The 14,708-nt window shown below is 40.5% G+C and overlaps 1 protein-coding gene across 1 annotated transcript; it reads right to left on the reverse strand.

The window, feature by feature from the left end:
- Nucleotides 1-417: 417 nt before the first annotated feature.
- LOC139563194 (mucin-5AC-like) lies at nt 418-13,883 on the reverse strand. The gene is given in 31 exon segments (XM_071381538.1): nt 418-565; nt 568-1,029; nt 1,825-2,073; nt 2,168-2,211; nt 2,569-2,716; nt 2,922-3,050; nt 3,232-3,388; nt 3,511-3,750; nt 3,870-4,049; nt 4,190-4,300; nt 4,387-4,525; nt 4,629-4,780; nt 4,975-5,075; nt 5,323-5,372; nt 7,551-7,803; nt 8,005-8,131; nt 8,209-8,303; nt 8,410-8,574; nt 8,674-8,811; nt 8,934-9,003; nt 9,302-9,412; nt 9,608-9,746; nt 9,914-10,031; nt 10,266-10,391; nt 10,493-10,706; nt 10,837-10,943; nt 11,040-11,130; nt 11,611-11,725; nt 11,866-12,127; nt 12,220-12,282; nt 13,775-13,883. Coding segments are annotated over 31 exon segments (4,485 nt in total). The 5' UTR covers nt 13,848-13,883; the 3' UTR covers nt 418-509.
- Between the last annotated feature and the right edge of the window lie 825 nt (nt 13,884-14,708).

Here is a 14,708-nt window from a genome sequence, read left to right on the forward strand (position 1 = left end):
TAGTTACCTCAGTAGTTGTGGTGGTTGATGTCGTGGGAGTGTAATCAATGACAACTGGCCCTGATGTTTCTTCACCTGTTGCTGTGGGCTGTGATGTTGAAGTAGAGGTTTCAACAAGTACAGTGGTGGAAGTGGTTGTTGGGCCGGAGGTGACTTCTTTAGGTGGCTTTGTGGATGGAGATGGAATTGTCTCCGTTGTGGTTTCTTCAACTGTTGTAGTTCCACGTGTGGTAGGTTTAGTTACCTCTGTAGTTGTTGTGGTTGAAGTCGTGGTAATAGAGGTAATGACAACTCGCCCTGTTGTTTCTTCACCTGTTGTTGTGGGCTGTGATGTTGAGGTAGAGGTTTCAACAATTACAGTGGTGGAAGTGGTTGTTGGGCCGGCGGTGACAATGTTAGGCGGCTGTGTGGATCTTTCAGTAGTAGTATATGTAGTTACCTCTGCATTTGTTGTGGGTGCCTTTGTAGTTGAAGTTGAAGTTGATGGCTGTGATGTTGAGGTAGAGTCTTCAACATTTACAATTGTAGATAATGATGCTGTGGTGTGTGTGAATATCTCGGATGCAGTTGTATTGATAATCTGGGAGGTAGGCTCTGTTGTCATTATTCCACCTGTGATGGCCGATTCTGTTATTGTTGAGGGCTGTGTTGTTGATGTTAAAGGCCACAATGTACCTGTAAAGTAAGGTAGTGTTTTTGTAATTAACGCAATCGAAGTCACTGAAGGTTTGGTTGTGACAAGTGATGTCGTTGTTATGGTACCAGTGGTGACTACTTTAGGTGGCTTTGTAGATGTGATGGTCTTAGTTGTGGTTTCTTCCATAGTTGAAGTTTCAGCTGTGGTCGATGTAGCTACTTCTCCACTTGTTGAGGGTACCGTAGTTGTTATAGTTCCAGTTGTCGGGTTGGGAATTGTGACTGTACTTGTTCCAGATGTTGTAGTTGAAGGATTTAATGATGAAGTTGTGGTGCCAATAGTGATTTCAGGTGTTGTCTCCATTGTTGTGGATGACCAAGTAGATGTTGGTTCTGTTTTTGACAAATATATATATTTTGTTAACTAGGCCAGAAAAATAACATTTGAATTTACCAAGTATTTACAATACTTACCAGTCATATTCAATTTGAACATATCGTCAATATGAATTAATCTCATCACTACCACCTAGGGTCCACCCGAACCTGAATACCCGAGACCCCACCAGGGGCCCGAGCTGGTACGGGTCCAAAATTCTAAGTATTCCTTCGGGTCCGGGTCTAGTCATGTTTGATTGTCATCGGGTCTTGGGTCTATGTAATTACAGGTGATTGACCTGAGTGGACCTGAATGGACCCGACCACAGCTCTGCATAGCCTGTACCATATTTATTTTCCGCTAATATGGTGAATTTATTGACTTATAGAAGGCCTAGGCAAAATATAAAGACTTATTAATTAACCAGAGGAGCATCTTGGCTGATAAATATAATTTGTTTGTCACTTGGGTCCAATCAGGTCTGGTTGGACCCATACCTGGACCCGTTAGGGTATGGGTCGGGTCTAGGTCTGGTTGTCGTCGGGTCCATTCGTGTTTGGGTCTGATTGTTCTCGGGTCTGTTTGGGTCCAGGTCCCACTTTATTTTAAATGATCGTGTCCGTTCAGGTCCGGGTCTGATTGTCCTCGGGTCCGTTCGGTTCCGGGTCCAACTGTTTGGACCCGAGAAGACCTCTACTACCATCTTACATACAAATTGCTATTCATTTCCATCAAGATTTTCATTTATCAGTATGGTAGTTAGCAAGAATTGGGCTGCACTTTAATCATTCAAGAGTTTCTCTGCTTACCAGGTGTTGAGAAGTGGAAAACAGTTGTGGGCTTTAGTGTTGTCGTAGAGGCCTGTGTTGTTGTTGTTGTGGTCAGAGGGGAAGTTGTGGTTGGTACTGGAGTTGTGGTCACTTTACAAGGGGAAATGTTCCTGGTAATGGTTCCGTTTGCGGCACAAACAGCAACTATGCAGTTACCAATCCCATCTGTTGTATTGTAGAGGGTTTCTCCATATGGGTGTTGTTTACCATTATGCAAGCATGTACAATCTGCAGGGGGGAAAGTATTTTACAATTAGATTTAATCAATGTTGCTTTGGTCATCGCTAAATATGTTACTTTTATTTGGGGATGTCATCCTTACCATTTACATTATAACTACAACTCACTCCAGTCATTGTACAGGTGCTTTATTAAAAGAAGAAAAATAATTTAAACATTTGAATTATTCCCAGTTTCAACTGAATAAGATGTACATTTTTGTTCAAAATACCATTATAGAGGTTAAACTAGTCAGGGCTTGGTAATAAAGTACTGTAAGTTGTGAAATGGTTGGGGAGCAGGGCACGTTTTGAGATTGCAATATAGCCATAATTGGCATCACTATGGAAAAACTAGCATGACCTTCCCATCTTAGACAAACCCCTACCCAACCTCTTCCCTAAAATTCATGCAAAACAGAAAACCTAATACTTTCACAGTTGTAACATTCAGAATAGGCTCTGAAATAGTACAGGTACTGTGAACTGAATTATTCAAACATACCATGTTTCACAATTTTGTGCCGGAAGATTCTGTCCATTGGTGTACTGGTTTCCTTCATAGTCATAACAGCCACATTGTTCCCTCTCCACACACTTCATTGTCTCCTCATTGAAGTAAGGTTGTGCCGCAGGACAGTTAGGATAGCAGCCTGTAATAAGCACAATAGCCAAGAGGTTACAAAAGGTCAAGTCTTGTTAAGGATAACTGTAGTCAGTGTAAATGTAGCCTGAGGCTGCTCAGACACACAGCATGTAGATGTATAACAATTGTTGGGGTCAGTTTCAGTTACAATTGTTATTCAGAAATAATATCCAAAATGAGACAAAATATGAGTTAGACGGTCATATCCCTACCTTCCAATGCTGGAATTAAACTAGAACAGTCTCCGGAAGGGTTTCTGCAGGTCTTCATACACTGAGCTCCACATGCCTTGTAGTGCCACTCACATTCTCCAGTAGGGTTGTAGTAATCACAGAACAGTGCTGTTTGTGGTGTACAAAATATGGTGGACAAAAATGTTGTCATGATTTGAACTAGAATAATGATGCCTTTCCATGATCAACTGTCCTATATGATAATGTGTCAACCTAGTCCAGTATTGAATTGACAAGTGCCTTAATGTAGTTGAAAATCACATTCACTGTTGATTGTGAAGAAACTTACGGCAAATTCGAGGGGTTCTCCAGGCTACGCATGCTCCAGCTTCATTGCAGGCCTTTGCATAAGCTGCCACTGCGGTACAGAAGCACTCGCAGTCTCCACCACTGTCACAAGCACATGAGTCTCTCACACAAGCATCGTAGTAAGGAGAGGGGTCCACCTTAAAAGCACAGAAATGTGTTGTAAGATATACAGAAGTTGCATGGTGAAGTACATTTCTTTGTCCACAAAAGACATCCACATATCTTACTAGTAATATATCCTAGTTGAATATATCCATACCTGGTTCTGGCAGGCTGCGAAGACATCACTGTTAATGATGCTGCACTGTTTCTGGGCCCAAGACGCTCTGTACGGGTTGGAGGCACATGGGTGCACTACAGCGGATACACTTGGGCAGCTTGATGAAACTTTCCAGCTGTTTCCAAATTCCACCGGATCAACAACAGTCGCTTGGGCTCTAGTGGTGAAGTCATTGTTTGCGTTGCCATCATAGTTTCCACACAGACCACACACTTGCCCCTGAAGAAAAGAGATCATGAATTAAAATGATTGATTTGGCAGGGTTCTACAAAAGTCTTGGTAATATCAGTTTTGACTGAATACTGAATTCATTTCTTCATCAGAGAATCTTAATGTACCTGGTATTGTGGGCTAAGCTTGATAAAGAGACTGGTCTTCTTGTCCCACATGAGGATTAGACCACTTTTGACTTCAATGACCAGATAATTCCCCAGAAGGCTGATCTGTTTAGGAAACTGCTCTTCTGGAGTACTCCTGACAACTTGAGCGTTCCCATCTGCCAGTATGAGCTCACTGGTCTGAAGAAGAGAAATATGTTTTCATACATAACTTGGTCTAAAATCGGATCTCAACCTGATGTTTGGTTGATGATTTGTTGATTGTTCTTTACATGAGGGATGGAATGTACAGTATTGTGTGAAGTCAAGTTGCTCATTACCCCCAGGAAGAGCTTGATGGTCTTGGAGCAGGTGGTGCCTTTAGTTCCACAAGGAACGTTCTCAGTGAGAACTCTGAAGCTGCCACTGCCATTAGTATTGCCACAGTAGTCCTGTGCGAAAGGAACATATTATTAATATGTTTAAAATTCACACTTTTCAATGCTGATACAATTCTACCAAATAAAGAGACACAAACCTGAATGAGAGTGTATTCACAGTTTCCATTAAAGTTGAACCTTTTCTCATCAAAAGTGATATAGTGACCCTCTCCATAGATTGCACAAACTCCATCACAAAGATGTGTGGTACACTGCCATTGTCTGTCCTTGCAAGTACTGTGAACAACACACACATATAATGTCAGGTTTTTCATTATTTGTAAGTCTGTGTTCCATATGTTTTCTCCCCCATGAGTTGTACGACACAAAACAGGCATACCATGTATTGCAGTCAACCTTAAGGGTCTCTCCAGCTTGGTAAGTAGCTCCATTGTGAGAACAAGGACAAAGTTCCTCCTTGATGCAGTCTCCATTCCCATCAGACACCAGTCCGTTGGGGCACATACAACCTGATGTGCACTCTGTGCTAATCTAAAGGGATTTAACAAAACAAAGTACATAAATAAGTCATGGCAAATGAAAGAGATGTGGACTATGTTTTTGTACGCAGGGGGCGTGTCTATTTGACATAATTTCGATTTTCCAAGGATTTTGTTCATTCAACACGAATCTGTATAATAGTCTCAGTGTTTGACAATCCCATTTAGAGTGAATGGGGGACTCACACAGGTCATATCCAGAGTTTTGCAGCTCTTCTGACACTCTGAACCTGAAGCTCCTGGAGGTGCAGTTGAGCAGTTGAAGAAAACCATAGGCAGTGTGCATACTGGGGATATATGAGAATACAAGTAAAAAATAAAAAAAAGATTTTCAATTCTCAAACAAGCAGAATATAATTGTAATATGTACAGAAATATTCACAGTCATTAATCACAATGTCTTGAATTGCTTGAATCCTCTTGGTTCATTTCAAATGTACCTGTTTTGTGAAGGATGCATGTAAAGTTAAATAATATCGAACCATATATTCTATAAATAACTACTAAATTGCAAGCAAAGAACATAAAACTTACTAAATAGTCTTGCTCCCCCAGTGCAACTCAGTGTCCCTTGTCTGCAAGTGCTGTAAAATAGTTACAGTATTAATAGTTATAGTTAGATAATCAAATTAACAGCAAATTGTCACGCCCTGGCCTTAGTTATCTTTGTTTTCTTTATTATTTTTAGTTAGGTCAGGGTGTGACATAGGGGATGTACAGTGGGGAGAACAAGTATTTGATACACTGCCGATTTTGCAGGTTTTCCTACTTACAAAGCATGTAGAGGTCTGTAATTTTTATCATAGGTACACTTCAACTGTGAGAGACGGAATCTAAAACAAAAATCCAGAAAATCACATTGTATGATTTTTAAGTAATTAATTTGCATTTTATTGCATGACATAAGTATTTGATCACCTACCAACCAGTAAGAATTCCGGCTCTCACAGACCTGTTAGTTTTTCTTTAAGAAGCCCTCCTGTTCTCCACTCATTACCTGTATTAACTGCACCTGTTTGAACTCGTTACCTGTATAAAAGACACCTGTCCACACACTCAATCAAACAGACTCCAACCTCTCCACAATGGCCAAGACCAGAGAGCTGTGTAAGGACATCAGGGATAAAATTGTAGACCTGCACAAGGCTGGGATGGGCTACAGGACAATAGGCAAGCAGCTTGGTGAGAAGGCAACAACTGTTGGCGCAATTATTAGAAAATAGAAGAAAATAGAAGAAGTTCAAGATGATGGTCAATCACCCTCGGTCTGGGGCTCCATGCAAGATCTCACCTCGTGGGGCATCAATGATCATGAGGAAGGTGAGGGATCAGCCCAGAACTACACAGCAGGACCTGGTCAATGACCTGAAGAGAGCTGGGACCACAGTCTCAAAGAAAACCATTAGTAACACACTACGCCGTCATGGATTAAAATCCTGCAGCGCACACAAGGTCCCCCTGCTCAAGCAGGCGCATGTCCAGGCCCGTCTGAAGTTTGCCAATGACCATCTGGATGATCCAGAGGAGGAATGGGAGAAGGTCATGTGGTCTGATGATTCAAAAATAGAGCTTTTTGGTCTAAACTCCACTCGCCGTGTTTGGAGGAAGAAGAAGGATGAGTACAACCCCAAGAACACCATCCCAACCGTGAAGCATGGAGGTGGAAACATCATTCTTTGGGGATGCTTTTCTGCAAAGGGGACAGGACGACTGCACCGTATTGAGGGGAGGATGGATGGGGCCATGTATTGCGAGATCTTAGCCAACAACCTCCTTCCCTCAGTAAGAGCATTGAAGATGGGTCGTGGCTGGGTCTTCCAGCATGACAACGACACGAAGCACACAGCCATGGCAACTAAGGAGTGGCTCCGTAAGAAGCATCTCAAGGTCCTGGAGTGGCCTAGCCAGTCTCCAGACCTGAACCCAATAGAAAATCTTTGGAGGGAGCTGAAAGTCCGTATTGCCCAGCGACAGCCCCGAAACCTGAAGGATCTGGAGAAGATCTGTAGGGAGGAGTGGGCCAAAATCCCTGCTGCAGTGTGTGCAAACCTAGTCAAGAACTACAGGAAACGTATGATCTCTGTAATTGCAAACAAAGGTTTCTGTACCAAATATTAAGTTCTGCTTTTCTGATGTATCAAATACTTATGTCATGCAATAAAATGCAAATTAATTACTTAAAAATCATACAATGTGATTTTCGGGATTTTTGTTTTAGATTCCGTCTCTCACAGTTGAAGTGTACCTATGATAAAAAATTACAGACCTCTACATGCTTTGTAAGTAGGAAAATCTGCAAAATCAGCAGTGTATCAAATACTTGTTCTCCCCACTGTATGTGTTTTTGTATTGTCTAGGGGTGTTTGTATGTCTATGGTTGCCTAGATTGGTTCTCAATTAGAGACAGCTGTCTATCGTTGTCTCTGATTGGGAACCATATTTAGGCAGCCATATTCATTGGGTATGTCGTGGGTGATTGTCTATGTGTAAGTTGCCTGTGTCTGCACTTGTCATTATATAGCTTCACGTTCGTCGGTTTGTTGTTTTGTTTAGTTTGTAAGTGTTCTTCGTCTTCGTTGATTAAATTATGTGTTCATTTCACGCTGCGCCTTGGTCCTCCTCTCTTTAACGTAACGACGATCGTGACACAAATATCATTATGACATAATTTAATACACATTTTTAAATATATCCATCAAGTTTCACTAGTACCTGTATTTATTTTGGTCTCCTAGCTTTATACGTATGAGGGAGGTGCTTACCAGGTGGCACCGTCTCTGCTGATAGTCTCTCCTGCAGGGACCACCGAGCCCTTGTCATAGCAGGGACAGTTGGTGGGGGCAACACACTTGGCAGCCTCGTCCATGTAGGTGCCCTCTGCGCAGCCACAGCCGTCCACCGGAACAAACTCCACCCGGCAAGATTGGTCTGTCATGCTCAGGGAGCGACAGGTGCGTCCACAGCTGGTCATGTTGTAGGTATAAACTGTTTGACTGGGGCAAGTGGCAAATTTATCTGAGAAAAGTAATTAGATATGAGTAGTATTAGCAAGACCATTTTTGGTTTCCTTATATCTTTGTATTTGTGCAGTTATTTATTCAGGTTATTTGTATTTAGTAACTCAACCCTACGGTTGTTGTTTCAGTAAATCATTCTATTGTAATCAATTTGCAGCACTCATTAAAATGACACATTGATGCCGTGTTGTCTACTCACTGCAGATAGTGTCTCTCCAGCCGCTGAGCTGGATACCCTCGGCAGCACAAGCGTGGACATAAGAGGAGACGGCAGCACACATGCAGTCCTCACTCTTCTCACAGTTACAGCTGTCATACATGCAATTCTGTTGGAAAAAGAGTCAAAGTGTTTCAGGACTTTAGTGGTTTTACTTTGTGATTGTATCCTTCTTAACTAACTTACGGTTTTGTAGGTGTCAGGTCTAATTTCAGAATGACAAGGGGAGAACACTCCTTTAGGATCCGATAACATGGAACACCAGTGCTGGGCATATTTCTCTGTGAAAAAGACAATCATAATTTCCACATACGTATATACTATCTTATATGCATTTGTTATAATCATTCAACAAGTGATTCATCTGTAGGCTTAATAAATATGTACCATTTTCAATGCTCAAACTGCAGGGGTTTTCAAAGCTAGTCTTGACATCAGGGCAGCTAGACATGGTCTTCCATGTGTTGGCAAAAGCTACAGCTGTGCCCTCCACCAATCCACTGATGACTCTGAACTCATCTGCCTGAACATCATTGTAGTTTCCGCAAAGGCCTGTGGAAAAATAATTGAAGCCATATGAGGTATTATATTTTTATGAATAGAGATACTGAAGAAAAAGGTATGAAACTGGTGGATGAATCTGAAGCATACCACAGGTTGTTCCTTTGTAGGATGAGATGGCAGTTATGTAGATCTGCATAACTGGTGAAAGCTGGATCTGAAGTTGAACTCCAAGAGTTGTCTGGATAACAATGTAGAATGAGGAGGGCTTGAAGACGGTCATTTCAGCTGCAATACGTGAAATAAATAGAGGGAAACATTAATGCTTCATCTAGTGAATATAAATGATATCGTGTTTATACACGGATCCACACTACAGTTTAACTTGGCATTACAATGGATTATCTCACCTGTATAGAGTGGGAGCTGAGAAAGAATCTGATTTACAAAAACACTTCCACATGACTGGACTCGGATCACCTGTGAATTAGAGAAGATAATGTATTCTATAAAATTGAAAAAATAAATATTTATTGAAAAATCCCCTCAAGACACAAACATTACCATGCATGAGCACTTGAAAAGATTGCAAACAGCCCAGCAATATTTGCCAAATCAGGGCAATTTTAAATAAGGTTATTGTGTGTTAAGACAAAACGTTTGAGGGACATTTATTTGCAAACCAGTATGATTATCTTAAAGAAGTGTTTTTGTTTGGAAATGAGTTGACAGGTCATTGTATTATTTGCTCTGAAACATATTTGGAGAGTTGCCTTACGGTGGATCTGCTGGAGAGGGCAAGGGTAACAGCCCTCATACACGTCTCAGTGTCAGTCAATCCACACTTCACAATGTCTCCCAGCACGGTGAATTCAGTTCCATTGCATTGCTGAAAGAAAACAAGCATGAGTTTGAAGGCAAAAATATGTAACGAGAGTGACTCGTTTGAACCCATTTCTACATCAACATATGGCTTGAGGAAAATCTATTTTACCTCACCCTTTCACCTTAGTTTGCACTGAAAACTTATCAAGAGTTTCTTCTTGCTTCTATTGCTTTGCTATGCTGCACCACATGCACTGACCTTGGTCAGAATGTAAGAGCAGTCCCCATGGAAGGTGTAGGCTTTCCCATCATAGGTGTTGATATGGGATCCTCCTTCCACAGAGCAGGTCCCAGGACAGTCCTTGTCCGTGCAGGTCCACTGACCGCCAGCACAGGAGCTAAAGGGAACATTTATACAGGCTCATCTCACAACTGCATTCATACAGTATTTTAGAAATATTTACGTGGATATAGTTTTGATAATCACACTGTAGAGTTTGGCATGATTCATGAAAATGAGGCATGGGATATGTCATGTATAAATCAGAATATGTACTTGGCATACCATTCTTTACAGTTGCTGGTGTAAGATTCTCCAGATTTGTATACTTGTCCATTGTGGACACAAATGCATTCGCTCACTGGAATACAGCCACTGTTGTTGACATCATCAAAAACAGTACCTTTTTGGTGAGAGATCAGACAGAATTTAGTAGATTTAAGTTATTCTAATGTGTTCTTTACACAGAGAACTTCATTGACTCCAGGAAGTAACTGAGAGAAACATCCAATATTTATGTATATCATTATCAAAGACTTTGCACACATTGACATAAAAGGCATAATGGGTAAAAGTGTGGTGTTTTCATGATGTGCTTAAGGTTAACTTGTACAACAGAGTTGAACCTATGTGGTACCTAGAGGACAGAAGCAGCCGCCTGTACAGTGGTCTTCACACAACTGGCTGGCCTCTGGGTTGGAGCAGGTGTCAACACAGGGGCTTCCACACTCCTGGTACTCCATGTTGTAGGGGCATGTCTTATCTGAGAAAATAAACATTGTGATTAACAGTTTCCTTAAAATAGATTGTGAACATGATCATTAAGTGTTTGGTGGGCATGTTGAAGAGTATCTGCATGCTTACAGCAGAACTGTTTAGTCCTCCATTGCTGGGGCTTCCCCCCTGCGTGAACACACTGACGGGAGTACTCTGAGATGGTGTTGCACAGGCAGAAGGAGTTGGTGCTGTTATCACAGTGGCACAGGTCAGCCAGGCAGGTCTCGACGAAGGCGTCCTTGTCCAAATAATTAGTGCAGCTACTGAAAGCTGCACTGGAGAACAGCTGCTGACAAAATTCCTACAAATAGAGACAAACCACAAAAGGTTACCATATAGAAAACATTTGTTGGATCACATGGATTAATTGCCATTTCTAACTTCTATTAATATTGTTTTGTATTCTTCTTCTGTGGTGTGAAATGGAATACCTCATCTCCACAACTCTCCGCAGAAGTTAGCGTAGGCTCCTCACAGACTTCCAGAGGACCATCCAGTTTCCAGAGGTTTCCATAGTCAGAGCTAGAGAGTTTCCCACCTGCAACAGCACAAACATTGACAATTAGCTTTTCCACCTACAGTATGTAATGCAGTTACATTTCAATAGTTTTGGTAGTTTCAGAAATTATTTTACCATTGATGATGAACTCGTTGTATGTTTGGACTTCATTGAAGTCACCACACAGTCCGCAGGTCTGGTTTCTGTACTTATCGTTCATTTCAATCTGTAGAATGACCAGACCCAATGTGTTTACTCAACAAAATCTCATCCTGTTCAGCACTATTCACATGTTCAGTCTTGGCTATCCTCCACGTTACCAAACTTTATTTTTATTAGTCGTTGTATTAGGGAGTGACAAAAAATCTCATTCAAATGTACAAATATTTGCAAACACGTCATCAAATAAACATTGGAGCATGAGCCTGTGTGTGTATAGCCTATACATCTTCACAGATCCTGTTAAATTCATCCTCGTTCTTCAGGTAATTCTGCCTTTCAATGTTAACATATCTGGAGGTGAGTAGACAGTGCTTCAGCCAACATGAGACAAAGTGCAGCCAAAAATAGGTGTCTTTCACTCACAATCAACTGCTGATCAATGCCATTGACGGCAAAGATTTTATGCTTTTAATCTAAAGAAAAAATGTAGCATTATTAACTAATCAACCATTGAAGAGGAAAGTTAGAAAAGAAGGTATTTTACCATTAGGGAGTCATCCTTGTTCCAAACAGCAACCAGCCCCAGTTTGGCTACGACCTTCACATTAGATGTAGTCTTCACGATGCTGACTCCAGACAAGCTGAACGGCAGGGTCACCCTTCAGGAGGAAGAAGATACTTAAAGATCATCCTATACATTATGATTGTAATTATTATTAAACTCCAGAATGTAGCACATAAAATCCTCAAGAGAGGTGCTTGCAGAATGGCGTATAAGTCAAATGACAGGGAAACTCACGTCTGCCCATTGACCACAACAACACCCTTGGATAGCTCCACCACTACACCATCCAGCTTCATGGTGATCTTGCTAATGGTGGGCTGGTTGTCCACCACCTGCCGCCTCATCTGGATGTTGAAAGCCTCATAGCTGCTCTTACACAGTGAGGTCACAACATGGTTGCAGGTGGAGGGGAGCTGGAAAAAGTACCCGTCGAAGGTCTTGAAGTGGTAGTTACCCCATGTGCTGCAGACCTGGTCATTGTGTGAGGCATTCACTCCTTAGGGACAAGGAATACAAATGTCAGTTCCTTCTTAGCTTATTGATGGATACCCAGTCATTTATTTGGTGTGCATTCAGTCAGTCGTTTACCTGAAAGTGTGGGTATCGTCGTGGTCATTGTCGGGATGATTGTTACACTTGTGGTGGGGCTCACTGAAATAAAAGCAATTCATGAGTATTTTACAATATTATATGTACATTACGGATGGAATTCAATCATTGCAGATATAGATTGTTGCACTGCGCTTTTAGAAGTGTATTTGATTTGCACAGCAGTATGTCCAGACGAAGGGACATTTGAGGCATGATGTGACCCATTCAATATTTACAGTGAACCTAAGGCTCAATTCAATCCGTATTGCCAAAGTTCAGCGCTATCGTGCAATTGAATTTTAAACGGAATGTTCCTGCGTTCGCAGAGTTTGTGTTCAAGGTAAACGCTGCATATGTCGGCTCAATCGGAAATGACCTTCACATTTCATGTACGGCGATAGGGATTGAATTGAGCCCCTAGTTTACCAAAAGCTGCATGGTTAATGTGGCACTTCATTTCACTTGACAATTGTCAAGTCAAACAGCTGCAAACAGCTAACAATTGTAAAATCAATGTTTCAGGGTCTTCTGTGCCTGAACTACTTTGATGTTCTATGAATTGCGTAGGTGGGGTCAAAGCTTTTGGAATGCTCAGCCCTGGCTGACAGGTCATCTGACACATGCAACAGGCCTGAAGATTCCTTAATCAAGTGTCATCTGCTGTCTAAACTAAACACATTGAATTCCGATGACAGTTCAGTTCCTATTTTACATATTTAGGCATCACATTTTTCCTGTCAGTATTATTTGAATAATATCAGACATACTTACCACAACTATTATTTTAACGATATACATTTGAGTTTTTGACTGTATTCTGTTCTTGTTTTCATTCCCGATCTAAATTTGGTTTGAAAAGTATTAACTCGCACCCAGTGGGGGGAGTGCTTTATGTATTTATAACACTATACACTATGCTACAACCACTCATGATAACAATCACTAATGATAATGATACAAAGTTACAGATGTTTCACCACTAATGTGTAGCATTTTCAAATTTAGACAGAAACAATCTCATAACAAATGTGTATAGGGAACAGAAATAGGATGAACATTTAAATGAATAATGTAATAATATGATCGTAGTAAATGTGTTCGCTGCCTAAAAGCAGAAAACAGGGAAACCGTTATTACTGATTGCGTAAAAACTGCTACTGTATGCCGACTGTTGAATTCTTCAAAATGCTTGTATAATACATGTAATTCATGTTCTGTGTGTTAGTACATTTCTGAATAGCTAATACATACATTTTTTTGACATAATGAGATTTTACACAAAATATATATGTTATCAAATCTGAAAGTTACCTAATCATACTAAACTTGTGGTTACAGCTTTTAAAACCTATCGACCTGCTGAGTGTCAATAATCATAATCATTTGGTGTTGTCCTGAATACTTACTATTTGTAATTAACAATTAGTCTGATTTATGAAATAATATGTAGATTTTACAGATTTGTCAGATTTTTTAAAATGTAGAATAATTATATTATAGTAATAATCAGAACAGTTTCTGATTTAGGCAAATGAATGAATATTCTACCAACCTGTTTGTGTTGATCTGATCAGTAGTGCCAGGCATATCAGCCTCCATATCGGTATATCCTTGGTTGTCCCCATGGTGATCCTGTGGGTAGTGAACAGGTCCTACACAGGTGATATGAGAGAGGTGCTAAGGATGGGTCTGGTCTTTATAACCACCTGTATTTGAGGAGGGACCTTAAAGGTTAAAACAAAGGTGGGGCCAAAGGTTAAACATGACTCAATGATGACTTTAAGACTTCAATGTTCTGTCTTATGAGGTTTTTAAGTACATTAACAGTACATTAAGCATGAGCATTTACATACAGATTTAGCTGTTTTCATTAGGTATTCTATTATTGGGATTATTTGTGTACCCCTATTGTTATTATAAACTCAGGTGGTTCATAACGTCCTTTATTATAGACCTATACATCTATATTTCACAAGATAAGTTACTTAGTCTGATGTGATTTCCTTTTTTACAAGGAGAGGTGCCTTCCTTCCTCATTCAGTATCTATTTATTTCAGGCAGCATCTCCACTCCAGTGGTTTGAGCTTTTGGTATTTGGTATTGTATTAGGATCCCCATTATCCCGAAAGCAGCAGATACTCCTCTTAGTGTCCACAACACAGTACATGTTTTTTTCTTTATGTAATGTATATTTTAATGTATAATTACAGATATATTCATAATAAATAAGTAGTGAGGTTTAATAGAACAAAATGGTGTATCTCCACAGCCATCATAAACTCAGCCAATGTATAGCGGATTATTAATACATTAATCCACTCTATTGGCTCAGTATCTTGAGCAAACATTGTCCAAATGCAAACATTTGTCTCTCTGCTGTTGCTCAAAGGAGCGATCGGGCTAATTGTATTCATAGTTAGTATTCATAGGCTAGTGTGACTCACCAAGCTGATCCAGGATCTGCATCCTGATAAAAAATAATAAAA

The sequence above is a fragment of the Salvelinus alpinus genome, chromosome 33 (genome assembly GCF_045679555.1).
Source record: "Salvelinus alpinus chromosome 33, SLU_Salpinus.1, whole genome shotgun sequence".
Lineage (NCBI taxonomy): Eukaryota > Metazoa > Chordata > Actinopteri > Salmoniformes > Salmonidae > Salvelinus > Salvelinus alpinus.